Raw genomic sequence first — 15,060 nt, 5'->3', positions numbered from 1 at the left:
AGGTGTAAGTTTAAGTTGATCCACGGTGGGGGAGCTATGTAGGTAGCTCGTAAAGCGTTGGAAGGGTAGCCTTAACAAGACCTTTGTTTTTTGGGGATGCTCCAGCATTTGTGCGTTGCCCAGCAACGAATCAGCCTGCGCCCCAATTCCCCACGTCAAACGGTAACCCAAATCTTTGATAGCGCAGCGCTTATTCCTTAACCCACCGCGTACCTTGCATGTTTATTTTAACCGACCTTTCCGTATTCTCTTCAAATGCGGATTTCGGCGAATTAATTCCTCGCACAAGGGCGCACAACCAGGTACCTAACTTACATCGGCGGACGTAATAATCCATCCAGGGGCCAAAGCGGGCGGACTTACGAATACCAACCATCGTTAGGTTAGTTAGATCCTATCATGATTCCTATAAAAAATGGCCATGAATAAAATCAAACATGATAGCCTATAACGTTCCGGTGAAGTAAATAGGTATCTGTAGTATAATTGTAAATTGTTTTCCTCACATGCCCCATATCTGTCTCCAGCTGTTTTCGTCGCGTCCGAGAGGTGCCTTGGAGATACCGAATCTGGCAGGTTGTCCTGAATTAGCTTCAGGCAGACATATCCACTCCCTGATGCAGTCTGGTATTTCCTCTCTGACATGACTAATGCATATTAGAGCCTGGTTGTTGTTGAGACCCCGGACTTTGACAGTATCTGACTTCGATGCTTCGCTCGGGACTACAATTTCCGAGCCATCTTCGAGTTTCGAATACGTCTTTTCCTCGCCGTGCTCGAGGAAGAGTAGGCAGCGATTCCGGACGCCGTCGTCCATACCGCTACACGCCTCATCTAAGACGACGATGTCTGGGTTCTTAATAATGGCTCGTAGGAAGAGCGCGACTCGCTGTGCCGAGAAGGATAATTCTCCAAACATGTAGCGGTCGGCCCACTGCAAATTGGTAGCCTTCTGCGCATCATTCGAGGTCGACTCCGGATGCCTTACAAAAGCAGGGTTCAACTCAGCTTCAAACCATCGTAAGCAAGCTTCGACCTTTTCGTTGGATTGGCTGTCGAGTTTAGCTTTCGAGCGAAACGTGTCCGCCCACGCATTTTCTATTACCTGTCTAACCGTGAGGTTTCGGGGTATGTGTTGGTGAATTTCAGGGCTCGAATGTCCAATTCGGGATTGAATATCCCAGAAAGTTAAGGGCAATTCGCCAGATCCGGGCTCTGGTAATCTGCTTCTACCAAAGAGCTTTATAGGAAGTGAATAAGTCTGAGGATGGTCAGAACATATAAGGGAAACAATTGTTGTTTTGCCTGAACCGTTGGGCCCAAATACACCCCACCGCTCTCCCCTTCGGACAGTCCATAGAAGCCCTTCTCGCTCTTCACCGTCTATTTGTTGCTTCCAGTTTCCAAGGGCGACTTTACCGCGGTATTGGACCTTACAGCCATTCATCTCCACAACGGGCTCTCCAATATTCCTTGGTACGTCCGTATCTCCAGCAATTGTTGACTTCTCACCTTTCGAAGCATCTTCGCCCATCAAGGGTTCTCCTTGTATCCCCTTGGCAGTTAGTATTCTACCCGTTTGCACGAGACTATGTACCGGCAGATTTTCGTCTTCTTTCGAGGATCCGTTCCATACGCGTCGAACATAACCCCTCAATTCTTCTAACACCGTTTCCTTCTCACCTATCGCTCCTACCTGGCAATCGCCCCTCAAGTAGACCAGGTGGGTGATCCAATCGGGAATGGGATCTTGCGGTCTAGCACTTAATACTAACCTCGGGCTAGCCTTGCTTGCCAACTGGTGCAAAAGCGGACTTAGCCCGGCCACTGTAGGCGGGTCCAGACCCATAAACGGCTCGTCGAGTAACAAGACTTCTGGTGCGGTGAGAAGAGCCCTGGCGATTCGAGCTCTCCGTCCTTGGCCATTGCTCAGAAATGCGACGGGTAGATCTAGCAGCTGAGATAGCTTCAGATCTCTTACTACCCGATCTAGTAAAGCAGGGTCTAGCTCATCTTCCGACGATGCTTTCAACGGGTTAAGCTCGGTGTTACCCAGCAAGAAATCTCGAAGTGAGAAATCGGTAATCTCACGCTTAGATTCGTATCGGGCGGATAAATATGCTGAGGTGGTGACGCTGGAGTTGAAGCCATCGTTATTGAATCCTACATATCGAATAGCTTTGTGCGGTACTCTCAACCTGTGAGGTACTGCGTCCGTAGATAAATAAGGATAGCTCCGTGCAGTTGGGGGAAAGCAGAGGTGGCTTCCTTTAAGGAGTTCTAGAAAAGTTGTTTTCCCACTGAGGGACGGACCAACTACATACCAATGCGTCGGTGGCTCCGTAGCAGATGGGAGTGTGAAATTCAAGTTTCTAAATAGGGCGGGATTCGGGTTTATGGAGCTCGCCCCTGGATGATGGCGATAAAAAGTGCCATTGGTAATATTAATTACCGGTGGACGACTTGAAGGGAAGCGCATTATATGGATTATCGCTTTTGAAAGGGGAAATGAGTCAACTTCGTCACTCATATAAAAAATGTCTACCGTAAAAAGGCTTCGAATGCAGTTTTCGAATTTGAATACATCCGATATTTCGGAGTTAACGAGGTATGAGGTTAGGTACAATAGAGGTACTATGTACTAGGTACCTGTTAACCTTACGTAACTTTTTTAAGCTTGGCGCAAGGACCGCTCTTAGTTTTAGCTGGCCACTTGCTTGGCTTTCACCTCCGGGCTTGGCAAGGCTCCAAACACGAAAGCTTCTGGCAGCCTGCTTGCCTTTAAGCTTTAAGCTTCCTTTACATATCGAAACCCACTATCAACGAACGCAGCATCATCATCACCACCACTATCTGTCGAGCTGCTACTAAACCACCGCTTTTCACCCGATATCTCATCCCAACAAGTTTAACGAAATTCCAGAATTACGATAGCACAAAAAAAAAAAAAAAAAAACCCAAAACATATTAATACTCTCCCCCACCGCCAAAATGGTAAGCCCCAAACCTCACTACCTACCTCCTCCCGTCCACATCCACAACTCGCCAAGCTACTAACAACCTCTTCCCTCGTCACAGTCCATGCGCATAGTCCCCCCCGCCTCCTACACCAGCACCTTCAAAGCGACGAACACATCGGCGCCCTCGGCGCCGGGCATCCACGACACACTCCGGCACGGCGTCGGGCCGTCCCCTGCTGGTGGTGATTCCTCGTCCCCCGCGCCCCCCGTCTCGCGCCACCCGCTCGAGGCGCGCCTCAAGGCGTGGGAGTCGACGCAAGAGGCCCTGCGCATGGAGACCCTGCGGCGCACCTTCGGCATGGCCGAGCCCATCCGCCGCGGCATGGAGCTCAAGATCGTCCGCGACGGCCAGTGGCGGCCCCAGGCCCTGGGCGGCGGGCCCGGCGCCCGCAGCGTTCACGAGGATATCCTCCGCGGCCGGGACGCCACTCTCGACTGGGAGGACGTCTTTACCGGCGAGGAGCAGCGCGCCGCCGTCTCCGTTCACGACGAGATGGAGCGGAAGCTGAAGATCCAGGATATGTAGTAAATACAGAGGCGTGGTGTGGTGGTGGTGGTGGTTCGATATAGCTAGCACCTTGGCACTTACTAGCATATATCAGTGTTTGGTGACGGGTGACGATCGGTACCAAAAATACACTTCAACACCAGGTTGGTAGCAACTTGGGTTGACAGGCATGAATCAGAGCGCACCCTATGCTGCATACGGTACTAGCATAAATCATGAATTAGGTTGTCTATGGGCCTCCGTCTCTAGAAAAAAAAAACTTCACAAGAGTACTTCACAATTGTCATGACCGACGTAATAATATAACAGCTATATGATTACAATAGATCCATATTAACGTATAAGACAGTGGTATGTCAACCCACATTAATCGTTTATATGGTCGGTTAGACCGGTAAAGTGCAAGTACTATAAACACAACAAACTGCGCCGGATATAGGCCTGCTTTTCTAGTGCTCTATAAAATGAACAGAGCACATAAAGAGAGCATGTTAAGGTCTTCTCAACCCTGGTTCTGTCCCCCCCCCCTCTCTCGAGCCATCAATATGTTGTGTACTCCAGGCTAAATTCCGAGGGAAATCTAATATCCCCATGACATAGGAAACGCATCATGCAGATGGATCACGCTTCAATCTCAACCGCTGAAATCAAACCCTATCGCGCCGTTCCGATGCCCAAAAAAAATTCCGCAATCATTTCCGCAGCATATGCCCAATTGCCCGACTCGCCTATGTTACTCCCGAAACAGTTCGGGGCAGTTCTAGAACAGGTTAAGATATCACCGCATCAAGAGGATGCTCGCTAGCTGAAAATCAATTGTCAACTTGGAAAAGGCTTATATCATAAGATGACACAGCATCCGCTCCGGCCGCTGTGACTCCCGGAGTCTTTGACCTTTTTAGCAGCCTCCTCTTCGTCTATCAGGTCTTGCGGCTTGATAGTCATGTGAATAACGTTCCTAGAAGTCCTGAAGTGGTAATCTGCAAAAATTCAGCATCCCGTTGGCCAAATATGTATTGAACAGAACAGTATGGGAAAAAGAAAAGAACATTACACGTACGGCTAAGTTGATTTCTATCCTCGAGCAATTTGCCGAAGTGAATAAGTCTTATAGCGCTAGGCTCTCTAGGCGGTTGATCCCATTCTTTTCTCCAGTCTCTCAGTATAAGCTCTTTAAGAGTATAAACTGTGATGCTGAACGGATCCATCTTCCCATCCTCTGTCTTGCCCGTCACTGTGACATTCCGCTTAGCCAAATACTTCTCGTCGATGCGAAAAGGATGTCGAGCGCCAGATGTTAAAAGTAGCATTATATCGACCACCAAATCACTACTTAGAGATTCTGCACCGGGTTCCACGGGATCTATCGTCAGATCGTGATCGTGGTCGTGATCATGATCATCGCTACTGGTCGGAGTATTGCCGCTAGCTTTCAATGATGCCGACTCGTCGTTCGGAGGATCCTTATCCGGTACGGGTATCGGGGCCGGAACAGACCCAGACTCGTGTTTTCGAGACTCTGAAACATTTACATCGGCATCTGGGTTCGCTGGTTTGGGTTGAGTTTGAGATAAATCTTCCATCTCGACGTCGCCCACGGGTAGATTAATCGCCAACCTCTCTTCCCTAAGTCCTTGGTCTCCACTAGCAGAAGGCGTCGTTGCATCCGCCATGATTTAATTGCCAGCGAATAGAGTGTGATTAAGAGCCGGAGGATGAAATGTTGTCGTGCAGATGCTGGCGGCTGCGCGCAATTAGGGAGTTGAAACAACCGGGAAAAGGATGGACCTTAGCAGCATTCGAGGGTTGCCTTTCGTCGGTGTAAAAGAAGGTGCGACTCGTTTCAAAGGAAGAATTGTCGGGATTGCCAATTTGCCAATTGTCAAATTATCGAAGACCTGGTATGCGGTACAATTGAGTACAACTTGATTATGATTTGTCGCTCTCGCCTATTCCTGTCCCTGCCATGGAAAAATAAACACGCAGATAAAACGAATGCAATGGTTTGGGGAGAGATTGCCGAATTGATACTGCAAGGGGAAACAGTGACAAGTGATTATAGGAGATTGCAAGACGATGGGCGGGAGAAGATGCAACCAGTAACTGCAAAGTAAGAAGGGGGGGGGGGGGACAAGAAGAAGATGGTGATGATGTTACTGCACGGGTCTAACGGACCGGATTGGTAGGTTGACCCTTGTGCAGGACAAGGGGGAAGAAAAAAATTTAAAAAGGACGGATGAGATTAAGTCGGATTTCAATATTAAGGAGAACTAAAGAAGAAAAGAAAAAAAATTTCCAAGGACGAACAAGAAGTTGTGCCGATCTCTTCATAAGAAAGTGACATTGACAAGACAACATTAGCATTGGACGACAACCCAGACAACATAACAGGTAGCGAAGCCTTAGGTCAGGTACTTACCTACTTCGACAGGCCCGATTATTTTGCTTTCCCGAAACCGCGAATAGAAAAAACGGGTCGATCAACCTCTAACAAAATTCTAGCGCTGACTTACACTAGGTAATTAACTGGCCTAACTGGCTGGGGTAATACATTATACAGGTGCAGTGGGTTTTAGGTGGTTTTGAATGCCCCTTATTTTAGGTTGTTATTAAGAGGTATCCGTTAGGTACTTGAGGTAAGTAAGCTTAACATTGAACTCCTAGTGGCTGATGTTGAGCTGAACCCCCTTAAGTTAAGCCTTTTTTAAAGGTTAAGTTAAAATAGACAGGTACATATCCTGTACAAGGTACCTAGTAAAGATTATTAAGATACGTCCGAAGTTGGTCGTATCTTGTTTAAGTAGGTATTAGGTACATCCGAGGTATTAATTATCCGTGCGTATTAAAAGTTGCATAACCGCAATTGAAATTTCAGTTGAAGCGCAGGTTACTATTGAAATGTCCCCAACCTTACTAATTATGAAGACGCAGGCGAAATTAATAAAGAAATAAATGGATAACATAGCCAAGTCTTATTAGGTACCCCAGCTGTCCAGGTGCATCATATACATGTAAGGTACCTATATTATTACCTGTACGTAGGGACGGTAATAATATGGAGATAACCAAACTTCGGGTCCTACTACCAGTCAAGGTTACTACCATTCAAGGAGAGAAAAAGAATCCGCGTGTACAAGGTATGGCTCTCTTTCAGTCTTCAAAAAGTCGAGTTCAAATAAAGGTTAGGTAGTATCTAACTGAGATATATTTGGGTCCAGAAACGCGCATGGAGACTCGCTAAACTCAAATAGCTGGTCAAATGACAACCTCGTGAACGCCATCACCATCCAACATGTTACATCGAGTATTTGAATTTCGCAAATGACCCAAGCACCACACAGCTGGGGAATGGATTGGATCCCGTCTCTCTTTTCTCAGCGCGGTAAACTCCCCCGCCTTGGCAATCCTGGTACCACATAGCGTTCTCTCCCCCACACTCCGCATTTTGCCCTCCATCGCGACAACATGCAGAACACCTTGAAAACACAGCCTCGTTGTTATCGTAGATGATCCATCAAGCCTTTACATAGTATGTATTAGGGCCATAATAATATATACGAGATCCTTCTTTAAGTCTATTCAGACTTGTTAGTTATACCTTAGTTTATGAAGAGATACATAAAGCAATCGTAGGTTATACACTTTTTCAAGAATATGCAAAATTCTAATATAAACGTCACTTATTAAACTCAATATTATATCAGTCGTTCCATGTATATATAAATGCGTTATTACCTACTAGTAACTTCTTCATTCCACTTATCGTTTATTAATAAAGGTGCCCATCTACCTTTATCACACACCGCTTCCTGACCGCTACCGATATCATATCTCCCCTAACCCAGATGGATATTAAATTTAAGCAATAAAGGGATTGCTTGCATATCCGCGATGTCTTTGGAATACAGATCTCTCAATACAGCCCATCCAGAATGACAAAATAGGCGTTTGCTTCGACCCCTCATCATCACATGTCGCGGCATAGCTACGGGTGTGTATATGAGAGGCTTATTATATAAGGCCATACCCATAAATATGCATGGCCTAAGCTTTTTCGTAGCATTACCGAAACCACCTTAGATAGTCACTTAACTAGCTTCATCTGGAGTGGGCTCAGATACAAGATTAGGTACATAAGGCTTCTCGAACGCGTCGTGCTAAAACGCGGAATCAGACTATTTTTTATTTTTTTTGTCGTTCTTTTGCAGCAGCGAGGGCATAATCCCCGCATGGCCGTCGGCTAGGGCCTGCCGAGACCGGCTCCGTCATCCACTTTGTTTCTCCCGCCCGACCGGCTATCCGAAAGTTTCTCCGTAGACCTCGGCCTTTGCAAACTTTCTCTTTATGAGGAATGCTAACTAATACGGAACGTGCGGGAATTTTTTTTGAAAAATATTCCAAATTTTGAAGTATATTCTAATTTGCAAGCTTTCTTACGTGTTTTATTATAAGCTTTACGTAACTTAACATAGTCAACTAGGTTAGTCATTGGCGTTACAAACTCAATCGCAAAGCTTTAACCACAGTCACATATTTGAATTAGGCAGTATGAGTCACCTCAAAGGTAGCTCATACGATTATAGCAAGATAAGACGAGCACATTCTATTACGCTGGTGGTTTAAGATGTTTTTCTTCTAGGTATACCTAATATAGCTGGACGGGCAATAGCCAAGCAACAGATCTAAGTGGCCAACTTCCTACCTCCCTACCTAAGGTACATTCTTATATTCGATATTTCGATTATTTATAGCATTCCGTTATATATACGTTCGTAGTGTATACCTGGTTTAGCTCGTATGTAGTCTATATGCCAACGTTTAGTCCTCCATGTTCTATTATAAGTAATAATGTGATGTTTTTATCAGTACCTAGGTAGAGTACACTTGGCAAAGATTGCCTCATTGTAACTTGAGATATCATCTGTATGCATGAGCTGAGATTATATAGGATTGGGGTAAGTAAATTCAAGGATTAATAGCACATTCTAGCATTGAAGAAGAACTAATATCCAGGAGGTGCAGGATAGATAAGACTCCTCGTTTGATAGATGGCTCACATTAAATCTAACAGAGTATTTATATGCACCTCCTAAAGAGATTGCCTGAAAGAAACATGTGATCTAGAGTAGAGCGTACACGCCGGGCAAATTGAGATACTCGCTGTAGGATGTAAAATAATCTTCATCTTGAGAGCATCTAATATATCAAAGGTGAGGATGCATTGAAGGAAGCAGGTCCTCCTTTGTGCTGGGCTCATAATCCCAACCAGCACCTAGCAACGTATATTGACAAGTAATTTTTTAACTGTGTTTCAAGTATTATACCATATTACCTACCGTGAAGGCAAAAAAAAATTACGAAGAAGGAAGTTGCCATATGTTGGTAGCTGCGTTTCCATGCACTTGTTGCCAATACTTCAGGGCTCATTAATCCCAGGTAAGTATAAATTGTAATCCTCTCATGCATTTAGGTATCTGCTCATTAGGATAGTGCGGATAGCTATTAGGCAACGGCGAGTTTTAAAATTTTAATTACTTAGGTACCTACCTTCCTCTGTGGTTGCCTCAGCAGACGACCTTGCTGCGTCTACCAGTTGTGACTGCCTAGGTGCTCACAGTTTCCAGAGAGCACAACGGCAGCGCCTTCCCAACATCCCAATAATAAAGGAAACCACAGCAGCCTATTCTCGATACGGAAGGCAGACTTTGATACTTGGACGACACGTCATACGTTTTTTGAAACTTTACAATCTTCACGTTTCAATCCCACCTTTCGTCTTTGCCTACTTTTTATCCCATATCCATTTGCCATCATCTCACCTTATTCCCAGGTGGTTTTCTTTTCTTTTCTTTTCTTTTCTTTTTTTGTTACTGTGAATAAATCAAGTTCCCTTCTTTTATTCATACCACTGTATAAAAAGAGGCATCATCATGGCAGCTTGGGCATGCGTACTCTTTGTCGGCCTTCTGGCGTTCTGCCATGGAGTTTCCCAATGTACAGCTGCCGCAGGCAACCAAGAGCTTGCTCTGGAATCGTCTCACCAGATCATGTCTATTCCTGTTACTACGGTTGGTACCGCTGTAGAGACCAACATTGTCGTATCCGAGCTCTTTCATAATCTGTCCGCATTCGCAACGATCCACAAGCGATCCTCTGATCAAATTCAAACTACACAGAATGTCGACCTCTCCATCGTGACCCAGTCTGGATCATCTTCCACCTACCCGACTCTCAGTGTCGAAGACGTTAGTGGACCTGACCCTTCTTTCAGCACTTCATTCACCTACCGTCCTATTGCAACTCAGGTAGCTGAAGGAGTTCTCCAGGGTTATGGAGATACCTTTGGCCAAAAAAGTGGACCCCAAAAGGAGTGCCCTTTGGATGGACCGAGCTCCGAATGTTTGCAGTTGCGGTCACAGGAAGGGGGGTTATCTCGGCGAGATGACGATAACGACGGTTATGGCTTCGGATACGGCTCTAGTACGACCCCTGTTGAAAACGGCGGGTATGGCAACCCTCCTCAGCCTACGATCTTGCCTCCAGGAGCATATGGAAACCAGCAGACCCCTGAAATTAACAAATTAACTGTTGTGGAGGTACCGGACCCCGATCCTCAAACTGCAACCGTGTCTCTCGAATACCGTACCTCGTCTGTCGTCCAAAGCTCGTCCACTACTCCTGGTCCTGTTATTGTCGTTATCGTAACTGGCACAGGTGAATCGGTTTCACAGACGCCAGAACATAATGTCACACAAACTGTCACGACGTCTGACCCGATGATGGACCCTTCTCCGGAAGTAACGCTCCTGGTTCCGTCAACTAGCACCCGAGATTCCATCATTCCATCAGGATCAAAGAGTGTCACTATCAGCACCGAAAGCTATGTATACACGACCGTAACTCAGTCATCATCAACTTCATTGTCGCATGCCGGCTCTAGCACCAACACAATATACACGGTAACGGGACGTCCTACCCCAAGACCAGTTGATACCAATGGCGCTATTTCCAGTCCAAAGCCGCATCGATACTACCTAGTCATTGCAGCTATTGTTGTCATATGTCCGTATGTAGTATCTCTGTTTGGCGGGATCTCTTCGCGATTAGGACTAAGCAAAGACAACACTCGCCACTGTGCCTCTGAAGAAACTAAAGGAGATGCCTCTGAGGATGACAGCAACGGAAACAAAACTACGGCCCGCGAGGAATCTAATACTCCGGGTAAATGTTGCGACGTGGAGCCATCTCAGTCCGGATGCTGTCCCCGTTGTCTCTGTTAACTCAGCAATCTTTAGGCTGGGTTTGAGTAAAACTTCTCGACGCGAAGATTGTTCTTACTTCTCTGGGCGGAAAAGACATTGGCATGAGGTAATTATCGAGGCTCAATTGAGGAAGGTATATTAGGAGACGGAGATTGATAAGGAAAGACATAAAAAATGAGTCAGGATTTCTTGGGAGCTGAACCACAGATTGCTGGGCATATTTGCCTACTGCATATTAATGTTTGTCGCTGCTACTTCTGCTTGTTATGGCTCTAATGCTCTAGTTAGATTACGAAGAACCCTCGGGGTTAAGTATGTACTTGTACGCACTCTAATTGAATTCGGTGTCGATCTGATATGAAGGCATTCCTAAACAGCTATTGTAGCTATCATGAAGGTTAGGCACATGAAGCAAATGAAGCAAATGAAGCAAATGAAGCAAATGAAGCAAATGAAGCAAATGAAGCAAATGAAGCAAATGAAGCAAATGAAGCAAATGAAGCGAATGAAGCAAATGAAGCACATGAATCGCAGAAGGACTATAAGCAGTAGCATCCGAAAGGTTTCTAAAATGAATTATGTCGTGAATGATGTACAAGCTCCTCCCAAAAATCAATAATACCCTATGCTTGCTTGCTTGCTTTCTCTAGTCTTCACAATGGCAGTATTTACATATACTTGACAATTTGCACATTCCTCTCCCTATTGTAGGGTAGGTTCTAACGTTTTTTTTCCCCCTCGTCTACGGTTCTTCACAACCGAGCACTTTACATATCTCTGTTGTTTCTGCTGCTTTAGGTAGATATTCTTATACTCACCCTCGCTCCTACTGTCCATAGTTCCTATTCTCGGAATCCAATATGGATAAGATGAGATAGGTTGGAAGGTAGGTAAGGCCGTGGAGATAAGTACCTAGGTAGGATTACCTACCTACAAAATCAGCAAGTCACCATTACTCCCGACGCCCTGCGCGGGCTGGAAGACCTGCTGCGGGGCGTACTGGTTGACAACGTAGGAGGCCTCGTTACCGCCGCCGCCGAAGGACGAGTCGCCGGCCTCGTGGATGCCCATGGCGGCCATCTGCTGGCTGCCGATGCCGGCGAAGTACGCGTCCGCGTCGCTGACCGCGTTGGCCATGTTGTCGGCGTTGCCGCTGTTGCTGCTGCTAGCGTCCGTGGCGTGGGCGCGCGCTACCCCGTCGTTGCTGTCCGGTCGCAGGACCGCCGGCTGTCCGCCCATGCCGAACATGCTCAGGCTCTTCTGGGCCTCGAAAGTGGGCAGGTTGGCGGAGGAGGGGAGGGCGTGTTTTTGGAGAGCAGGGGAGTCGGGTAGACGGCGGGGTCGCGCGCTGCGGAAGACGGTTTGGACGGGCTTGAGGTAGATCGTCGCTAGGGTGCCGACGTTGAGGCACATCTCCTCGAGGGTCTGGGGATCGAGCTTCTCGGACTCGGCCGTGATGGGAGGCTTTTCACCCATGACCATCTGTTTAGCGACGTTCATGTCGGTACTGAGAAGGCGCCAGTACATGTAAGCGCGGTCTCGGAGATCCGGGTTATCGGTCTCTTCCGTAGCCCACTTTAGGACTTTCGGCACGAGGTCCTGACCCTTGGTGGGTCGTTGAATGAAGAGCTTCACTGTGGCCGTGAGTAGCGCTAGTTGGACTTCCACGGGTTCGTCCGAGAACGAATACAGGAAATCTTCAAGTAAGACCTCGCTATTCTCGATGCGGTCTGCGTATTGTCCAATAACCCAGACCATAGCAGCTTTTGCCTCAGGCTCATCGAGAGAATCAAGGTGTTCGCAAAGAGTGCCGATAATAGACTCATACTGGTTGGGGTATTTCCGGAAAATATTGCGAATAACCACGGTGGCTTCTTGGACGATATACGGGACCTTCGTTGCGACGAGTTCGAGTAAGAGGTTTATGCATCGCCTGGCAGCCGGTTCAATCTTAATGGCCAGCTTTCCGATGGCTCGCACAGCCTTACGAACGAAATGCACGTCGACTTCCGTAGCGTATTCTCTTAATTCTGTTAGTACTTCGTCGATATTCTTCTCGTTGGCAAGCATAAATATCAGCTCGAGCTTCGTGACTTTAACGTAGATTGGATCGTTGTATTTGCAGAAGAAAACGCGAATATCGTTGCGCAGAACGTCCGGCCTTCTCTGAAGTATGAGCAGCGCATTTCGTAGAGCAAGATATTGCACCTCTGGACCCTTTGCCAATAACGTTACCAGCGGAGGAGATAATTTACGACACAACGCCGAGATCTGTTTCTCTTCTGCGATGTAGTTCATCAAATACAAAATTACGCGGATACAGGTTAGTACTACGGCAGAATTCGAGTGTGATAACCGCGGCGCTATACGCTCAGCCAGCAAGGTCGCTTCCCCTGACTCCTGAGGCACATAAGACATTAAAGCTTCGAGGATGTAAGTCTGACCCCACCTAATTTCATGTTAGCAGAGGTAGATAATTATTAACCGGGCCAAAAAGACGAACTCAGAACAATCTGGTAATATTGCTACCATCTTGGAAGCGTTGCTGTAATCGATAGTAAGCTTGATGGAGTCACTGCGCTCCCAGATGTCCATCAAACCAGCCAATGCGCTCGCTACGACAGTAGGGTTGTCATCTCTCAGGAGCTGATTGAGCCTATCTATCAGGTCGGACTGTTCAACCATGTACTTATCGTGATCGTATAACTTCGCGACACAGAAAGCAGCTGTTTTTCGTACGTAGGGATCGGAGTCCCTGAGCAAGCGCTTAACAAGAGGGACTGTAGCTTCGACGAATTCTTTGACGTGTACATATGACATGGTTCGAAGAGCCAGGGCTCTGACTAGCGGGTTACTATCTTCCATGTCCTATGCGAACGGTTAGTCGAATTGCTGAGCACAATGCCATATTGATCGCGACACTTACATGCTGCAGGAACGGTATCGCCTTCACTGCAATCTCGGGGCGCATTCTCGAATAGTTGACTAAGAACAAGAAACACCTGGGCCCCCCCTCCCCGTTAGTGTCCGGCCCTATCGGTGTGGCCTTGGGAATGAGATACGGACGTACATCTTCTTAATTTCTAGGCTCTGGATTTGCATGCAGCCTATTATGTCGGGGAAGAGGGAGACCATCTCATTGTTGCTCATAGTCATGTTCGCGACAATCTTCTTGAGGGCGATCTTCTTCTGTGTGTAGTTCTTGTCCTTCTTTCCGCCCGAGTTCAGCTCAACTCGAAGCTCGGCGACTTTGCCCTGGATAGTCATGGGTCGTAAGCCAAAGTCCGGGGGCATATATGCTAGAAACATGGCCATTGCACGCGACGGGCAAGGTGGGTAGAATCATAATGTGTCTGGATGGTCCCGAAGGGACGTTGGGATCGCAGGGCGACTCGAAACGTGTGCCTTTCTAAGATAGACGTCAAGTCAAAGACGCATCGGCAGACCGTGATAAATGGGCAGGTAATATCAATCTCCAAATTATGGAATTTGGAGAAGAGTGTGTCACGGGAAGGGAACAAGTCGCAAACGAATTGGGAGGTACAGGTAATAAAATAACGGGTATAATAACAAGATTCGGGATGTCGCGAAGAAGGAAATATCAATGGGCTTACTCGAGCGAACAGCTTCGAGTCCCCTCCGACTTGGGTGCTCGACATGGTTAACGTTGGCGTTTATTCTTTGTCGGAATTGCCTCTTTTGGTCTTTTTCTCAAGGTATCGGCCGGTTGGCTAGTTTGGCTGGGAAGAAGCTCGAGGTCAGTTGATATAACGCGGAGACAGAAACACAGCAGGGAATAAAAGCAAGGAAGTAAACCAGCTTGCGGTTCTTGTGGTTCTTGCGGTTACCCCTCATGCTGGAACGCTAGGCAAGGGACATTGGGATATGGGATAGGAACATTGGTTGACTAAAGAAGTATACCTTTTCTTCAAGGAGCCTATTATGCAACCATCCAATCGCAAGAGCTTGATGGTAGCTTGGAGAAAACAGTCGGTATTGGAGGGGAGAATGAATGTAATGACGCGCCGTATCTTGGCCCGCAGATTGTTGTGCAGAGGATGGTCGAATTAGGTCGAACGTAATGACATTCTACATAAAGAAAAGGGGAAGATAAATTAAGTTGGACTGAACTCATGAATTGACATTATTGGGATTAAGAATCATTGCATTTGGCGTTCGGAGGAAGATGTTCAGGAACCTAGGCCCCTCCAAAAAATGAAAGGCAAGAAAGTTCAGAGGAAAACCCCTGAAGAGTGGAAAGTTAGAAGCT

General features: G+C 46.9%; 5 protein-coding genes across 5 annotated transcripts; 2 read left to right on the top strand and 3 right to left on the bottom strand.

Moving 5' to 3' along the window:
* Nucleotides 1–502: 502 nt before the first annotated feature.
* Nucleotides 503–2,479, bottom strand: F4812DRAFT_460524 (P-loop containing nucleoside triphosphate hydrolase protein; the record flags this gene model as incomplete). The annotated part of the gene is made up of 1 exon (XM_047937704.1): nucleotides 503–2,479. One exon carries the CDS (start codon nucleotides 2,477–2,479, stop codon nucleotides 503–505), a length of 1,977 nt encoding a protein of 658 aa, XP_047789280.1.
* Nucleotides 2,480–3,081: 602 nt separating this feature from the next.
* Nucleotides 3,082–3,546, top strand: F4812DRAFT_460523 (proteasome maturation factor UMP1; the record flags this gene model as incomplete). Its single annotated transcript, XM_047937703.1, has 1 exon — nucleotides 3,082–3,546. One exon carries the CDS (start codon nucleotides 3,082–3,084, stop codon nucleotides 3,544–3,546), a length of 465 nt encoding a protein of 154 aa, XP_047789279.1.
* Nucleotides 3,547–4,350: 804 nt separating this feature from the next.
* Nucleotides 4,351–5,482, bottom strand: F4812DRAFT_71997 (uncharacterized protein). The gene is made up of 2 exons (XM_047939352.1): nucleotides 4,589–5,482; nucleotides 4,351–4,508 (listed from the first exon to the last, which is right to left on the bottom strand). The coding sequence occupies exons 1-2, from the start codon at nucleotides 5,199–5,201 to the stop codon at nucleotides 4,369–4,371; spliced, it is 753 nt and encodes a 250-aa protein (XP_047789278.1). The 5' UTR covers nucleotides 5,202–5,482; the 3' UTR covers nucleotides 4,351–4,368.
* A 3,918-nt stretch (nucleotides 5,483–9,400) lies between these two features.
* On the top strand, nucleotides 9,401–11,008 carry F4812DRAFT_465613 (uncharacterized protein). Its single transcript, XM_047938458.1, has one exon. The coding sequence runs from the start codon at nucleotides 9,459–9,461 to the stop codon at nucleotides 10,806–10,808; it is 1,350 nt and encodes a 449-aa protein (XP_047789277.1). The 5' UTR covers nucleotides 9,401–9,458; the 3' UTR covers nucleotides 10,809–11,008.
* A 184-nt stretch (nucleotides 11,009–11,192) lies between these two features.
* F4812DRAFT_433378 (Adaptor protein complex beta subunit) lies at nucleotides 11,193–15,047 on the bottom strand. The gene is made up of 6 exons (XM_047934625.1): nucleotides 14,712–15,047; nucleotides 14,405–14,530; nucleotides 13,861–14,045; nucleotides 13,717–13,792; nucleotides 13,294–13,658; nucleotides 11,193–13,239 (listed from the first exon to the last, which is right to left on the bottom strand). Exons 2-6 carry the CDS (start codon nucleotides 14,447–14,449, stop codon nucleotides 11,721–11,723), a joined length of 2,190 nt encoding a protein of 729 aa, XP_047789276.1. The 5' UTR covers nucleotides 14,450–14,530; nucleotides 14,712–15,047; the 3' UTR covers nucleotides 11,193–11,720.
* Nucleotides 15,048–15,060: the final 13 nt, after the last annotated feature.

This window comes from Daldinia caldariorum (genome assembly GCF_022478825.1).
Source record: "Daldinia caldariorum strain CBS 122874 unplaced genomic scaffold F4812scaffold_11, whole genome shotgun sequence".
Classification (NCBI taxonomy): Eukaryota; Fungi; Ascomycota; class Sordariomycetes; order Xylariales; family Hypoxylaceae; genus Daldinia; species Daldinia caldariorum.
This window is presented reverse-complemented; position numbering and strand designations above follow the sequence as displayed.